General features: G+C 43.1%; 2 protein-coding genes across 6 annotated transcripts in view; one reads left to right on the top strand and one right to left on the bottom strand.

Moving 5' to 3' along the window:
- The window catches only part of TTC23 (tetratricopeptide repeat domain 23), a 37,940-nt gene extending 25,574 nt beyond the window's left edge, over positions 1-12,366 (bottom strand). The window contains exons 1-5 of one of the 4 annotated variants that reach the window (XM_016200586.2): positions 12,143-12,366; positions 9,189-9,385; positions 7,478-7,601; positions 6,681-6,831; positions 6,381-6,506 (exon numbers count right to left, since the gene is read on the bottom strand). In XM_016200586.2, the coding sequence (XP_016056072.1) occupies positions 6,381-6,506; positions 6,681-6,831; positions 7,478-7,601; positions 9,189-9,365 (578 nt within the window). In that variant the 5' untranslated portion in view covers positions 9,366-9,385; positions 12,143-12,366. Of the gene's footprint in view, positions 1-6,380; positions 6,507-6,680; positions 6,832-7,477; positions 7,602-9,188; positions 9,386-11,088; positions 11,396-12,142 lie in introns of those variants that run through there. The other 3 variants (XM_016200572.2, XM_016200579.2, XM_016200593.2) reach the window with 3 other exon arrangements.
- Positions 12,367-12,651: 285 nt separating this feature from the next.
- The window catches only part of LRRC28 (leucine rich repeat containing 28), a 58,077-nt gene continuing 54,381 nt past the window's right edge, over positions 12,652-16,347 (top strand). For both annotated transcript variants that reach the window (XM_087829194.1, XM_087829193.1), the window contains exons 1-2: positions 12,652-12,725; positions 14,360-14,587. In XM_087829194.1, coding sequence (XP_087685320.1) covers positions 14,420-14,587 — 168 coding nt within the window. In that variant the 5' untranslated portion in view covers positions 12,652-12,725; positions 14,360-14,419. The remainder of the gene's footprint in view (positions 12,726-14,359; positions 14,588-16,347) is intronic.

Raw genomic sequence — 16,347 nt, 5'->3', positions numbered from 1 at the left:
GATCTCCATATAAGAATGTTTACCTAAGCATTCTTTGTAATAGTGGGAAAGTACAAAGCACTTAAAATACACCAATAGGCGATCATCCAAGCAGGTTACAGTAAGTACATCCATACTGTGGGATGCCACTTAGCCATTAAAGCTAATATTGATCCATAATTATCAATATAGATGTGTATTCACTATATATTCTTCAGCAAAAAGGCAAATTACAAAAATACTTTGTATACTGTGTGAAAATGCTGTATCTAACCTGTATGCACACAAATGCATAAGGAGATGTCCAGCATTGCCGGGCCTACATCCCGCACTAGTGAAGAGGAGCCTGGGTTGAACAGGCATCGAGCATTCCAGGCACACGCATCCCGCGGGAGGAGCGGACAGGAGGGATGTCTCCTCTGAAAGCAGCAGAGCGTTTCCCAGGAGCGAGAAGGGGGAGAATCGGGGCTTTGAAAACATGAGCGTTTGTCAGACCCTTTCCGCCCAAAAGCTAAACGCACAGAAAGTGATTCATTAAAGAAACACGTCTAGAGAGGTGCGACCTAGACACTGAGGACCTTCAGGCAGTGGTATGAACTAAAAAAATGAACGCTGGGTCCAGAAAGCAAAAGTCCAACCTGGAGATTACTGGCTGGGCCGACGCTGAGAGGACTGTGGAGTCTCAAAGTACAGCCTCTTACTAAAGTATCAAAAATTCCCAATAAAAGCCAGCGGGAATGCTCCGTGGGGAAGCACCCAGAACTAACTAGAATTCCATCCTAATGAGGTGATGGCAGGTGGATGTATACGGTCCCACGAGCCACTGCTTTGTTTTATTTTCTATTATCTTCTACCTGTTTCCAGGAAGCACTGGCTAAGGGGGAAGCCACCCCCCTCTCCTCCCCTCTCCTGTGTTAGAATCACTTTCCAAATCTGATGACCACAATGAATCAAGAGAAACCAAGACCAAGAAACAAACTGAAGCTTTAAAAGGAAACAAAGACGACGATCTGATTTGCAGCTTAGGCGGTTCATGAGCAAAGACAAAAGCACTCCGCCTTCTCAAGTCTAGGAAAAAAATACGAAAAGCCAGAATGTTAAGCTGTGAGGTAAGTACGTGCTTTAAAATCTGAATCATTCCTGGGATGAAGTCACAGAAAGGAAAATGTTCTACTAGAATGTTCAGTGATAATAACTATTTTTAATATTTATTATTATTATTTTAATCCTTACCTGAGAACATGTTTTTATTGATTTTAGAGACAGAGGAAGGGAGAGTGGCGGCGGGAGTGAGAGAGAGAGAAACATCGATCGGTTGCCTCCCACGTGCGCGCCAACCAAGGATTGAACCCACAACCCAGGTATGTGCCCAAACCCGCAACCTTTTGGTGTAAGAGATGATGCTCCAACCAAATGAGCCACCCAACCAGGGCAATATCACTACTTTCTTAAAGGGCCTACCATGTAGGGTATCCAGATGCTTTAATGTGGGGTCCATGTCATCATCAAAGCAACCCTGTGAGGGACTACTGTCACCACATTTAACCGGGACATTGAACGGATGTTGAATTGACCTGGGGCTCCCTGACTCTAAAGCCCACACTGTCAGCTACATCACGTCACATCCCTTAAAGATACCTGGGAACTGTCCTGTAGATGGTGTATGGACACACTTGAGAGCTCGCTCAGCTCAGCAAGGCCAGGCCAGGTGCCCGCTGAACAAGCTGGGGAGACTCTGAAGATGACACTACTGGTTAAAGAGCACGCCTGGCCAGGTCGCGTTTTTTGGAGCAGCCATCTCAATGGGTCAACACAGTCATGCCACACAGAAAGATCATTCTAATAACTCTGTGTGTGTGTGTGTGTGTGTGTGTGTACATATAGAGACAGCTACCTGTCTTGGGGATCTAGCTATCAGTAACCAGGATAGAAAATAATTCTTAGCACTAGGGGACTTTGCTCATTTTTGCTCTTGACTTTCTTGATCATATTTAAAACAGTTGCAGGAATAGGAACACATGATTAGATCCACTCTCCAATGTTAATAAATAATTACTGGATGAAGTGGTGCTGGAACAGAGGCGGACAGGTAGAAGGGACAAAGCTCTAGGCCACAGTTAGGGATGGAAGGCCTGGAGCATGAGTCACTCTGCAGCACTCATCTGTCAGCCCGAGGAGAAAAGAGCCGGCCTGGCCTGATGGGCACCATAAAAGGTGCCACAGACAGAGGAAGTGGATGCACCTAAAAGATACCCTTTTAAGAGAAACACAGATCCCGTGAGAGCTGCCTGAGGAATTATCCCGGCCATCCACCTCCAAGACCTGGCGAAAAAGCAGGCCCTTGTGGTTGTGACTGTAACTGCAGCAATGCACAAAACCGAAGTCTCATTACTTTCTATGAGGCAGCTCAGTTTGGGCAAAACATTCACACTTCAGCCAGGAAACAAAGCCAAGAGACTCCATGAAAACCATCAATTTAAACATGCACGAGGGCTGGGTCACCGTGAAGACTCACGATGGGGAAAAAAGTAGCAAAGTTTAAAACAGCTCTGCTAAATACAAGGTAACTTTTGTAGGGCAGCTCAGAACTGGAACTCGCTTTGTCACGGATTCGGCACAGATGCATATGAGGCGCGCCACCTGCTGGCAAGGTTTGGCGCTGCTAATCTGGAAAGCACTCAGGAGGGCCCGCAGCTCTGGGCCCTTCTGGGATCGAACCTGGGACCCTTCTGTCCATGTGCCGACCCTCTAACCACAGAGCCAAACTGGCCAGGGCGAGTTTCAGAGGAAGACAATTTACTCTATTTTATAGCAACATTGTTCAACATGAAGCACAAATAACATTAGTCAGATCTCAACACATGGCAACAAATATCAGATCTTGGACCTCGGATTTGCCTATTTCCTATCCTACAATGCAAGACAGAATACCTACTCCTGGGCAGGGAGAAATTCTGGATCGGTAGCCTTTCACAAACATTTCTCTCTTCTTCCTCCCATTACATAAATAGAATCGTATAGTATGACGAATTCTTTGGGGTCTGGCTTCTTTCACAAACATTATGCATGTGAGAGCTATCCATGATGTTAAGTATAGGAGTACGCTGATCATTTCCTTTGAATGAATATATCAATTTTCTCTACCTTTTTTTTTCTTTTAATGTCTTTTTTGATTTCAGAGAGAGGAAGGGGGGGGAGAGAGAGAGAGAGAGAGAGAGAGATTGATTGATTGAAGGCAACATCAATGATGAGAGTCATTGATCGGCTGCCTCCTGCACGCCCCCTGCTGGGGATCGAGGAGCCTGCAACCCTGGCATGTGCCCTGACCGGGAATCATCTCCTGGATCCTAGGTTGATGCTCAACCGCTGAGCCATGCGGGCCAGGCTCTAGTCTGCTTCTGATGAACATTTGGGTTGTTTCCAGTCTTTGGCTATTACCAGTAATGTACCTTTGGACACTCTCTGCCATGTCTCTTGATGAACGTGTATGCATTTCTGTTGGGTGTGTATTTAGGAGTGACACCGCTGGGTCATAGAGTACGCAAACTCTCAAATAGAACAGATAGGACCAGTTTTCTAAAATAGTTATACAAAATATAATGTATTCTAAACAACAACATCAGAAAAAACATAGGAGAGCATGACATCTTTGCTGACACTTGACAGTATCAGTCTTTTTTTTAAAAAAAATTACCTATTCTAGTGGAAATGTAGTATCTTATGATTTTAAATCTCAGTTATCTGATGACAAATGAGATGGACCACCATTTAATGTTTAGTAGCTAAGTGGGTAAACTTTTTCTGTGAAAAGTCTCTTGCCCAAATTCCTATTCCATTGTTTGTCTTTGTTTTACTGACATACAGTTCTCTACAGATTCTAGAGATAAGTCCTTTGTCAGTTACGTGCATCACAAGTGTCTTCCTCCTCTCCATGGTACGAAATATATGGTGATTTAAATACAGAAAAACATGTACCAGAAAGAAGGGGATTAAAGAGAATGAACATATTCAAAGGTCCCTGCATTGTCTAGGAAGTGCTTAATTGACTAATTTACATGGCAGTCTAATAAGTCAGGGATATAACTGACAAATCCTATGGTAATCATTAGAAGAAAAATAAAATAATGTATAACTTACCAGATAATAGGTAGAAAAATGGAATAATAAAAATATTTGACCATACTAAAGAAAGAGAAGAAAGGAACATAAAACTGGTAAGAAAAAGGGAAATTTAAGCTCAAATATATCAGTAATTTAAACAACAAAAAAAAGATTAAAAATTAAGGGATAAAAAAATATTTTAGGAAAATTTATACTAAAAGAGAGCTACAGTATCAATTTTAAGGTCAGGTAAAATGATATAGATATAGGGCAGAGAGGACAATATACAATGACCAATAAAATAGATTAACAGCCCTGGCTGGGTAGCTCAGTTGGTTAAAGCGTGTCCCAATAAGCCAAGGTGTGGGTTTTACCCTCAGTTAGGGCACATACAAGAATCAACCAATGAATGCATAAATAAATGGGACAACAAACTGATGTTTCTCTCTCTCTCTCTTTCTCAAGTCAATAAATGAAAACTGCTGTTTTGCCTTAGCCAGTTTGCTCAGTGGTTAGAGCATCAAACCGTGGACTGAAGGGTTGTGGGTTCGATTCTGGCCCAGGGCATGTATCTCTGTTGCAGACTCAGCCCCAGTCAGGGCGCATGTGGAAGGCAACCAATTGATGTGTCTCTCTCACATTCATGTTTCTCTCTCCCTCTTTCCCTTCCATTGTCTCTGAAAAGCAATGGAAAAAATAACATCAGGTGACAATAAAAAAAAACAAAAAAAACCTTGCTGTTTTAACCTCCTACCCAACAGAGTATATCAGACTATATAAAACAATGACTGGCTTAACCATGGACAGCACTAGATAGTCCAATAATTGTACGTCAAAATTTAAGCACACTTATCTTCAAAATTAATATATCAAATTTGCAAAAGATAAACAAAAATATACATTTGAATAATAGAATTAATAAGGTCACCCTAAGGCAGACTTATTACAACTTTACACATAACAAGTAAAGAATACAATTCCCTTTGTAGCTCACATGGAACCTTCACAAAACTTGACCATGGGCTAGATCCCAAAGGGAGCTTCATAAATTTCAGAGTCCATACCATACAAATATGTTTCTGTCTATAATACAATAAAATTAGACATCAATAGCACTGAACACACTGAAAAATCTCATGTGTTTTCAAGCTAAAATACCTATCACGTGAATAATTGTAGGGTAATTTATATACTAAGTTGTGTACACTAAAAATTTAATGTCTGCAATAATGTTGTGTCTTAAACATGTGGTTTCCTGAGCACAATGACATGAAGGTCAACTTGAATACTCTGAAATCCAAAATAATAATAATAATAATAAACATGTGGGACAGAGTTAAAGCAGGACTTCTAGGGACAATTTTGAGAGTATCTTTGGCATTTGGGTGGGAAAGATTTCCTAAACAAACTCCTAAAGCATAAACCATTAGGTTCAAAAGTAATGGTTTTGACTCTAGGAAAATTCAGAATTTCTCTGCCATGAAGAACACCATAGACAAAAATTAATAAATGGGCAGAAGAGTTGCAATAGCACTAATTTATAATATATAATAAAATCCTGATTATCAACAAGAAAAATACAGGAAGCCCCACAAGAAAAATGAGAAATACTAGCAGGCTATTCAGAGAAAGGGAATCCCAAATGGCTAAGAAGTGTCTGAAGAGGTACTCAAAGTAGCTGATAAGAGAAATGTAAAAATAATTAGGTAGCACATTATATGCATCATGTTGGCAAAGGTTAAAGGACAGACAATGCCAAATATTGTTGGGGACATGAGAAAACAAGAACCCACCTGTGCTGGGATGGGGGAGTAGCATTGGCCAGTGTGCGGTAAACTTGAAGTACAATTGTATCCTGTGACCACACAATCCTACCCCTGGGGTACAGATCTCAGAAAAAGTCTATCTTAGCTGTAAGCGTGGAGCTGGTCAAGTATGTTCATGGCAGTGCATGGTGGGAGCAGCGAGCTGGGCACAAGTGTCTTGTTAGGATGGCTAAGCACACTTGGTAAATGCATTCTATGGAGCACTGAGCAGCAGCCAGAGGCAACGAACAATTGTACAGGCAACGACGAAAAACAATGCCGAGTGGGGAAAAGGGGAGACACAGAGCGAGATTTGTACCACGAACTTACTGCCAAGTGACATGTGGAGGTGTATCAGGGCTGCACAAAATATTGTCATGACTGTAAAAACCATGGACCTAACAGCATGCAGAAGCCTCCTGCCCAGAGACAGAGCCTTCTGGCAAAGAACCTTCAGCCCTCGGGTATACAAAAAGTCCTGAACTGGAAACTTACTGTGCGAAGGACAGTGTGATCTGCGCTTGGATTTCTATCCACTCTTCCTTTACAATCCTTCCACACTGCAGCAGCTCCTCCAAAAGCCTCCTTGCTTTTGTCAAGTTCTCTGCAGCTTCCTTAAATCTGAGGTGCGTTCAGGAAACCTGACCCTGGGCTCTGGATTCCGGGACCCTAGTTCCTGGGCATCCTTGGCTCTCATGCTCCCCAGCCCCCTTCCCAAGTCATCTGTCGGCTTTGAGAATTTAATACAAGGAACATGCGCAGTGTTTCTATTTGTAAGTAAAGGCAAAAGGATACTTGTGAAGGGAGACTAAGGCTCTCCCCAGGGTATGAAATAGCTCAACCGAACACCTGAAAACATCTGTGTTGTCGTCATAGGGAGGCACAATGCAGTTGGTGAGGATTTCTTTGGCTTTTTCGGCATGTTGTTTGGCCTGGAGTGACAGTCCTGTGGACAAAGAAAAAGAAGTCTCAGTTTCTCTACATCTCAGCGGACAGGAAACCTAATGAGGTCTCCTTCACCTACTGTCAGTGGAGAGATATCGGGGCAGCAGGAAATATTGTCATGATGGTAGCAACCAAAGTATTCTAGGGCTAGTACTGAAGATGAAATTTCCACACCTTAGTATTCAAAATAAGATAATTCCCCCCCAAATGGTCTTTTTAGAAATAAAACAGAACAAGCAGGAACTGAACAGCTTTGAAACCTCACCAATATCAGACATTAAATAGGTTCTAAATAATTATTTTAAAAACCACACAAATTGAATACAATATAGCATCCTGGGCAGGAAATAAGATATTCAGGATATTTACTCCTGGCTTTGTCGCAGCAATTTTAATGAAACACTAAATTCGGAATCTTCTGCTTCCCCTCTGTAATCATACTTTGGAGAGTTATTTTAACATAATACAAATACGATGATATTTACAAACACAGTTCCAATGAGGTAATATAGGCTTATGTGCTGGAATCTCTGCGTAGAGAGGAGACTGATCATGATAACCTAACCCTTGCAGTTAAGTGTGAGCCCAAATTTAGGGAAAGAACAGAATCCAACTGACTGAGCCTCCTTGGTCGGAGCTGAGCTCACCTTTCAGCTGGAGGTAGCCTTGAGCCAGATTAACATAGGCCTCTGCTAGTTTCCAATGGCAGCTGCCGTAGCAAATCCTTGTCAATGCTACACAGCGCACGAGCTCCTGGACCGCCTGCTTATACTGTGAGGAAGGGAAAGCAAGCTTAGCATTTAGACAACTGAAAACATAGAGCCACAAAGGACAAAATCACTTTGGACTTTTTTTTATTGAGTGCCTACTATGTGCTAGATGTGGTTCTAAGCACTTGGGATGCATGAGGAACCAAAACAGACAAAGAGAGGCTTAGGGCAGTAGGGCTTAATTGTCTAGCAGAACTCTGGCTGAGAAAGGCTGCTAACCTAGGTCTGCCTAGCACAGGGCCTGGCACATAGTAGGTACTAAATAAATATCTGCTACATAATAAATAAGATACATTCACAATCGGATTCATGCCCTCTCTCCATAATCCCGCTCTTCCTCGGTATTGATTACAAAGACAAAGGGCACCTCCAGTCAACAAGCCAGCTGAGATCTGAATCAGAGATTACACATGCTCTTCAGGTTCGCTCTCACCTCTCCATCCCCTACGTCCCCTCAGTCACCAGGTCCCACTGATTTGCATTTTCAAATTCCTGTCACAAAATATCAGCATCTCTGTGGTCTCTGCTGTAGTTTGGGCTCTTAAAATTCCTTGCTGGGATTACTGCAGATACGTATCCTTTAAACTGGCCCTCCTCCCCCAGTTTTGCTCTCTTCTCCAGCCATCTGAGTGATTATTCCAGAAACTCAAACCTACTCATGGCACTCTCCCGCTTATAGTCCTGTGATAGTTTCTTACACCTTTACGAGAAAAATCTAAACTCTTTCCCTGGACATGGAAAACCCTTCAGGCCCCAGTGCCTAGCCATAAACCAACCTCATTTCCTGCCCTGTGTCACTCAAGCCTGCCCACATCCCACGGAAACAACTTAAGTGTTCATTGGTGGATAAATAGATTAAGAAAATACACATGTATATACACAATGGAATATTATTCAGCCATGAAAAGGAAATTCTGCCATTTGCAACAACATGGATGGACCTTGAAGGCATTATGGTAAGTGGGGAGTGGGCAAAATGGGTGAAAGAGGTCAAAAGGTACAAATTTCGCCCAGCTGGTGCGGTTCAGTGGTTGAGCATTGACCCATGAACCAGGAGATTACGGTTTGATTCCAGGGCATATGCTCGGGTTACGGCTGGATCCCCAGCAGGGGGCGAGCAGGAAGCAGCCGATCAATGACTCTCTCTCATCTTTGATGTTTCTCTCTCTCTCTCTCTCTCTCCCTTCCTCTCTGTGAGATCAATAAAAACATTTAAAAATAAGGTACAATTTTCCAGTCATACAATAAACAAGACCAGGGATATAATGTACAACATGGTGACTATAGTTAATAATACTGTATTGTATATTTTGAAAGTTGTTAAGAGAGTAGCTCTTAAAAGTTATTATCACAAGAAAAAATACTACAACTATGTGTAGTGATGGAAGTTAGCTATACTTACTGTGATTATTGTGCAATAAATACATATATTGGATCATTATGTTATATACTTGAAACTAATGTCATGATATATGTCAGTTATATATTTTCTTGCACCAAACTCCAGACAGTGGGAATGTGACCTAAGCTATAGAGTAGGTACAAAACAAATATCAGAGCACAGGAATAGAAAAGGGGCGCTCCTTACTTCATGCCTCCTGGAATAGGACTTGGCTTTCTCTTCGCAGCGATGGAGTTTCTCTTGAGGAGGCTGGAAGAGGACTGTCTGAGGCAGCTGGTTTCCGATCTTTCTAGGCGTTAAACTGACGGCAGCAACAATTTCATCTAAGTGGTTGGGTATGTGGGTTTCCTGTGATTCTTGCATATTTTTATATACATTATCCTCTGGTTTTTAAATAAGAAAATAAAGGTGTTAAATGATAACTTCCATGTTTATTTTTAGAAATATGCATTTTTCCCTAGAAATTGAGGCCAGACTCTAGGAAAATTTCAACAATATACCTGCGACTTCTTTGAAAATAGTAGCACTCTAGTCACAAAAAATCCTGGTAGCTAGTATTGACTTCTTTGTAAAACTTTCAGAAGAATTTTCAGTTTAAACCAAACATTCTTTTTTTTTCAATCCTCACCTGAGGATAGTTTTCCATTGCTTCAAAGAGAGCAGAAGGGGGGGGAGGGGGGGGAAACACTGATATGAGAGAGACACATCAATTGGTTGTCTCCGGCATGCGCTCCGACCCCCAGGACCTGGGATTGGGCCTGCAACCGAGGTATGTGCCCTTGGCTAGAATTGAACCCAGGACCCCCTTCAGTCCACAGGCCTATGCTGTAACCACTGAGCCAAACTAGGTATAGCAAACCAAACAGTCTTTGTTCATCTATATATATATATATATATATATATATATATATATATGTGTGTGTGTGTGTGTGCATGTGTATGCATATGTATGTATATGTAATAAGTATATGTTATATATAATATATATATGTATAATATACGCTAGAAATCGGCTGATCCCAAACAACTTTCAGAACTGAGATCAGCTCAACCCCAATTGACCTTGAAGCGGGGATAAAATGACTTCTTAAACTTCCACGTCCAATCTAGGGACCAGATTTATCCTCTTGCCTGAAATAACCAACCAACCAACAAAATAAAGAAAAAACAAACAACCCACAGACAAAAACAAAAACAAAAAAATGGTTTTCAAGAGACAGGACATCAGGCCCGACAGATGAAAAAGAGAAGCAATGTGAGCCCCTTGATTGCCTCAGCTTATTGCTTTGAGAAAGTTTCCAGGACATGCAATTTCAGGGGACCCAGGAGTTGCCCTGTAGACTATCTGAGTTGGGAAAAGAGAGCTGAGGGTTTGGGGAAACCAAGGTGGCTCGAGTCCACAGGACAGACTATTGGTGCAGATGCAGCTGCACAGAGAGGAGTCCAGAGATTAGCAGAGGGATCCCCTCAAGTATGGGGAGAGAATACTAACTAAAAACTCAAAATTCATGATGTGGAGGGAGAAGTACTCAAAAAGGTTTTGTCTCTGTAATGCAGAGTAATTAGCCCTGAACATAATTAGCTTATTATGCTAGGTATGATAATATACCAACGAAAATAACCTTTTCACTTGTTAATTACGATAACATTACTAAGTGTCCCTCTACATCCATATGAAAGCAACAACAAACTACAGCTTCTTAAAAGTGCAAAACAATTGCCCGGCCGGGCGTGGCTCAGTGGTCGAGCGTCGACCTGGGATCCAGGCGATCGGGGTTTGATTCCCAGGCACGGCACATGCCCGGATTGCGGGCTCTATCAATGACTCTCTCATCATTGATGCTGCTATCTCTCTCTCTCCCTCTCCTTTCTTTTCTCTGAAATCAATAAAGATATATTTAAAAAAAAAAAAAAAAAGAGTGTAAAATAATTTATAATTAACATTACCTGTTCCCTTTACCACTGCTAATCTGGGAATAATGTTCTTCCAACCCCACCCTAAAGAGAAAAACACCCTCTGAAAACCCTTCTTTCTGCCACTCTGAGACTGTGCCTGTGTTTTCTCTGGTTTTCCCTCCACACTTACTTTTTCAAGACTAGCCAAAAAATAGGAAAAGTTTCAACTCTCACGTCTCTGGGTGGTGAAATCCTTTGTTCCAATAACCCTGTATGCTTGAGAGGCTCTCCGTTTCTTTTTCCAATGACTTACACAGCCTGATTTGCCAGACTGGCTCCCGTCCTAACAGCCTGGCGATTCTTTGTGCAGATGAATAACCATCAAAAAGTCTAAAGTAAGGTCGTTTCAGACTAAAGCAAAGAAGCCTTTTCCGGTAAAGCAACCGGGAACCTCACAAAACTCTGGGGCAGAGGAATGAATGATAGAGCATGCACCAATAGGCATAGGGGGAGAGTATTTTGTCCAAGTTTGTGACCCAATCCTTGGGAGCCAGGGGTGGGAATTTTAACAGGGGGTTGTCTTTTCCTTGGAATTTTCTTAAAGTGGTATCGCCGCAGGAGGCTGTGAAAGTTTCTCAAAGATTGTCCACTCCCTAGTTTAGAGTATCCCCCACCTGGGTACGGAGGGATGTAAACATCGACACTAGACAGGTTTAGCTTTACAAAGAGCAATAAATAACAGCAGTTTCATGAGAGTTTAAAAAAAACAACAACAAAAAAAACCAAAACCTCGTTTCAAAAGGAAACTTGCCATGTTAACAAAGTATTAAAAAAATTATTTTGTTTTAAAAAAAAATGTTCCCTAACAATGCTTAGGTTTTGTGTGTGTGTGCGTTTTGTTTTGTTTTAACCAGCATAAAGCTCTCTTTGATGTCAGTAATCCCTGATATAGAAATTTTCGTCTTGAAGGAATATTTATTCACGGCCTTCCCAGTCATGCTAGGAATTCCCTCAATATTCAACTAAGTCGTCACCGTCCTTCTCAGCGACATTTCCTAACGAGAGGTGTTTCCAGAGCAGGGACCCGGTTACCGCCTCACCTTTCGGAACGAACCTATCAGCGGGCCCAGGGGGGCCCCGAAACCCCGTGCCCAGGCTCGCTACTGGCTAAGTAACCTTGGCCGCGTGACGTAAACCCGCCCGGCCTCAGTTTTTCATCCGCGAAATAAGTATAATAATAGTACCTGTGTCGCGGGATTGCTGTGAGGGTTAAAAGAGGGAATCTATGCCCAGCGCTTAGAACGCTGCCTGGAACACAACAAGCGCTCGGGGATTACTGGTGTCATCTCTCCCGCTTTGCACTCAACGAGAGCACGGACGCCCGAAAGAATGAACGGACCAGAGCACCGAGCGGTTACGGGCCGTCCCTGAGGTCGGAGCCGGCGACACGACACCGTCCAACCGCGAAAGCAAAAAGCCCCTCCTTCCTGACAGCAAGTCCCCCCGCGCCGGAGCCGGAAGCGACGGTCGGAAGTGGGCGGGGCCAATCTGTAGGAAGCGGTGCTCTCGACCAATGGCCACATCGCTTGGAAAACGGGCTTCTTGTCCGACCTATCGTGAAACAGCGAGAACAGGATGGAATTATCGCGAGGTTCCGTCTTCCTCCGTTGTTCCCGCTTTCCCCGCTCAAGGTGGAGAAGGTTCCGCCCCCTCCCCGCCTCGCCCCGCCCCGCCCCGCCCCCCGCCCGCCGCCCCGCCCCGCCCGGCGTCCCACGGTTGCGGTGCAGCGCAGCCTGCGCCCGGAGCGCTCGCTCCGCGGGCGCTGAGGTGAGTGTGGCTGTCGCTAGTCTCCCGCGGCTGAGGTGGCGCGGTCCCCTGTCCCGGCCGCCGCCTCCCAGGCTGGATGCAGCGAAAGCGTCCCGGCGGCGGAGGTGGCGGTGAGCGGGCCGCGCGGCGCGAGCGGGCCCGGCCGGGCCTCGGGTCCCCAGAGCTGCCGGGCCCTCCTCCCGCCTGAGGGTCGGGGCGCCGGGTCTGTGAAGTCCCTGTCGCCGGACTCGCCGCCGCCGCCGCACTGTAACGACCTCCGAGTGGGGTTGAGTCGCGCGGGACGCGTGCGTGTCGCCGAAGACCTTCTGTCTGTCGGGGCTTCTGGGGCAATAACCTCCCACGAGTGCTCCCGGAGCGCCGCGTTCAGACCTCGCATGGCGGGCGTTCGGGATGGAGCCCCGACGGCAGCCCGAGGGACCCCTTCCTTCCCTGCCCGAAACGTGTGAAACATTCTCAAGATGGAAGCTTTTGTTTCTTAAAAAAAAGAAGGAGAAGAACGTGCGTTGGTGTTTGTTTACCAGTCAGAAAACCCGTGGGCAGGCGCAGTCGTGTACGCTTTTAATATTGAGTCTGCCATTTGCTTTTATTTTACTTTATTTTTTTATTTTAAATATGTCTTTATTGATTTCAGAGAGAGGAAGGGAGAGGGGTGGAGAGAGAGAAACATCAATGGTGAGAGTCATGGATGGGCTGCCTCCCGCGCGCCCCCTGCTGGGTGTCAGGAGCCCGCCACCCGGGATGTGCCCCGAGCTGGAAATCAAACCGCGACCTCCTGGATCCTAGGTCGCCGCTCAACCGCTGAGCCACACCCGTCCGGCTCAGTATTTCTTCTTTCAGTGAAATAATAAAATAGCCCTGCCGAGTGTGGCTCAGCGGTTGAGCATCGACCTAGGATCCAGGCGATCGGGGTTCGATTCCCGGTCAGGGCACATGCCCGGGTTGCGGGCTTGATCAGTGACTCTCTCATGATTGATGTTTCTCTCTCTCTCTCTCTCCCTCTCCTTTCCTCTCTCTGAAATCAATAAAGATATATAAAAAAGAAATAAATAAATAAAAAAGAAATAATAAAGTAAAACTGTTTCCCAGACCTATTCCTTGGCAGCTTCTGATAATCTGCAAAGAGAAGAAGAAAGAAAGAAAACAAGAAAGAGATTAAAGAAGAAATTATATAGGACCACACGAAGATAGTAACAAGTAAAGAAAATGAAGCTGTAAATGACCTAGATATGTTTTATATACATGTTTAAATGGTTTTGAAACACCTTAAGCGAGATACAAAATGAGAATTTGCTCTACCTGACTTTTAAGTGCTTTCTTGGGTTGCCTGTTATGAAACTGGCCTCTTTTCTCTTAGGGATGCCATGATCCCAATTTCAAGACCATTTTTCAGTTAGGACTATTTCTACCAAGTAGTAAATATTGCCGAAACAGTGCGTGTGTTTTTATTAAATAGTTATTCATTTACTCTCTTCCTAAATACGTATGACAAAATTAGTTGTTATGAAAGAAGAGCATGGGGATTAAATGTATTACTCTCTTTTCAGTGTCTGCAAATAGCTCTATTGGCTAACTGGCTTATTTGGCAATGCTTGTAAGCAGTCTTATAATTGTTCAGTTTTCTTTTTTCTTTTTAGAAATGAACCAATTTTGACAAGATGTAGCGCTGCACTGTGCCTGATGGGATCTGTCCAGTCATGGCATCTGAACTTTGCAAGACGATCTCTGTGGCAAGGCTGGAAAAGCACAAGAATTTGTTCTTAAATTATCGGAATCTGCACCATTTCCCATTGGAGTTACTGAAGGGTGAAGGACTACAGTACTTGGAGAGACTCTATATGAAAAGGAACTCCCTTACAACATTGGTATGGTACCCTATTTCATTTTTTAAAAAACCATCTATAATGTGGTCCTGACCAAGTTGTATCTTAAGATTTTCCAACTAAGATGCATATCATCTCTTACTACATAAACAGTACTGTAAATAGACGTACAGAAGGTTCTCATTAGCTGAGAACTTATTATTCAAGTCCCTGCAGTTATGTGGTTATAGGAGGAGCTGTGTAGGAAAGCAAAAATATTCACAGAAGTACTGCTTATAAAACTGTCCCCATTCAAAAGCCCCTGTCCACTTAACCTGTGCATCTGTCTGGGCCTGGGCCTTCTTTTTGTGTGTGAAGCTTCCTAGATGATTTTTGGATGTTACAACACCAAATGGACCTTAAAATTAAAAAGCAGAGAAGAGAAAGACCAACAAGAATGACTTTTAAAAAAGAATGATTTGAAGATTAAAATACTAAGATAGGCTTTTGGGAAGTTTGATGTAGCCTTTGAGTGTTTTGAAAAAACAAAGAACCTTTTATATGATCACACCGTGAAAATCAACTGTTTTGAAATGGGCTGTCATCCAATTTGTTGGCAAAAGTTTCTCCACAAAAACATTTGATTCGCTCTCTTTATGTTCTAAGAATAAGCACATAGTTGTCATTATAACCTAAATTTTATGGCATATGAGACTTTTAAAAACTATCTGCAATTTTTTTCAAGAGAATATTCCAATCAAACTTTTTATTCCCATGCTTTATTAAGAAATTTGGTCTCTGTTTAAAATGGGTTTGCTCTGTGTGGCCGTTTCTGGTTATCACTTAACCTCATTTGAATCTTTTACCTGAATTCTGGTTCTTATTAATTTTAGATAATGTATGATATCTTTTTTCCTTTGTGAATTGACCCATTTTTCATTCCCTTCTCTATGTTGGACTTTCCTAAATATCTGCAAGTGTATCTTATTGGATTCATATATATGGAGTGTTTTCCTGGGAAAGTTTTATCAATCTATATAAAATACCTACAAGGAGTAGAGAGCGTTGTAAAAATTTGCTTGTCTTTGCTGTTTCTAGAAGTAAATGGATATACCTTTTATTGATAGTGGTTAGCATATTGGTATACATGTTATTTTGAGTGCATAGTTAGATTTTTTAAATTAGATTTTTCAGTTTTCAGACTTTGATAATATATATTTAGATTTTGGATTTTGGCAGGAGTGATTAAAATGATGACATGGAATCAGAGCTAGTTTGGAGGCAAAGCAAGAGAGGAGGAGTAAATGAGCACGGGGAACAGAGAGGGGCCAAAGGGCCCATTGATACTGAAGAATTGCACTGGGCATGCTTGACTAAGCATCTGGGGGATGGTATTATGTGATTTTCAAGAGAGAATTCATCATGGAGAAGTTTCAGGTCATGCATGACAGGATATGAGCGTGCAGGATGGAAGAAGCTGAGGTGGAGCCTACCCCAGTTTCCCCCAATCTCTCCACCATAGCTGGAGTCATCATAAGAGCTGGAGAAGGAATATAGGCTGGAAGCAGCAATCACCAGGTCTTCCTCCTAACCTGGTGGCTCATCAAGGGAGGGAAGCATTTGAGGGCGGCAGTCCTCAAATTTTTTGGCAGCAAAATTTAGTATGAGCAGGTAACAGACCCAGGTTCTATGTGCTTGACCTCTTTGGGCCTCAGGTCCTTTATTATAAAAGAAAAGGCCACAAGAGACTTGCAGGGGTAAAAAATCTCAACCTGGAAGCAAAATCAGTGAATAGATCTGCCAGCTGCTTCTCCTGGGGACGT

This window comes from Miniopterus natalensis, chromosome 22 (assembly GCF_054644295.1).
Source record: "Miniopterus natalensis isolate mMinNat1 chromosome 22, mMinNat1.hap1, whole genome shotgun sequence".
Lineage (NCBI taxonomy): Eukaryota > Metazoa > Chordata > Mammalia > Chiroptera > Miniopteridae > Miniopterus > Miniopterus natalensis.
The sequence above is the reverse complement of the archived record's forward strand: the minus strand, read 5'-3'. Positions and strand labels throughout refer to the sequence as shown.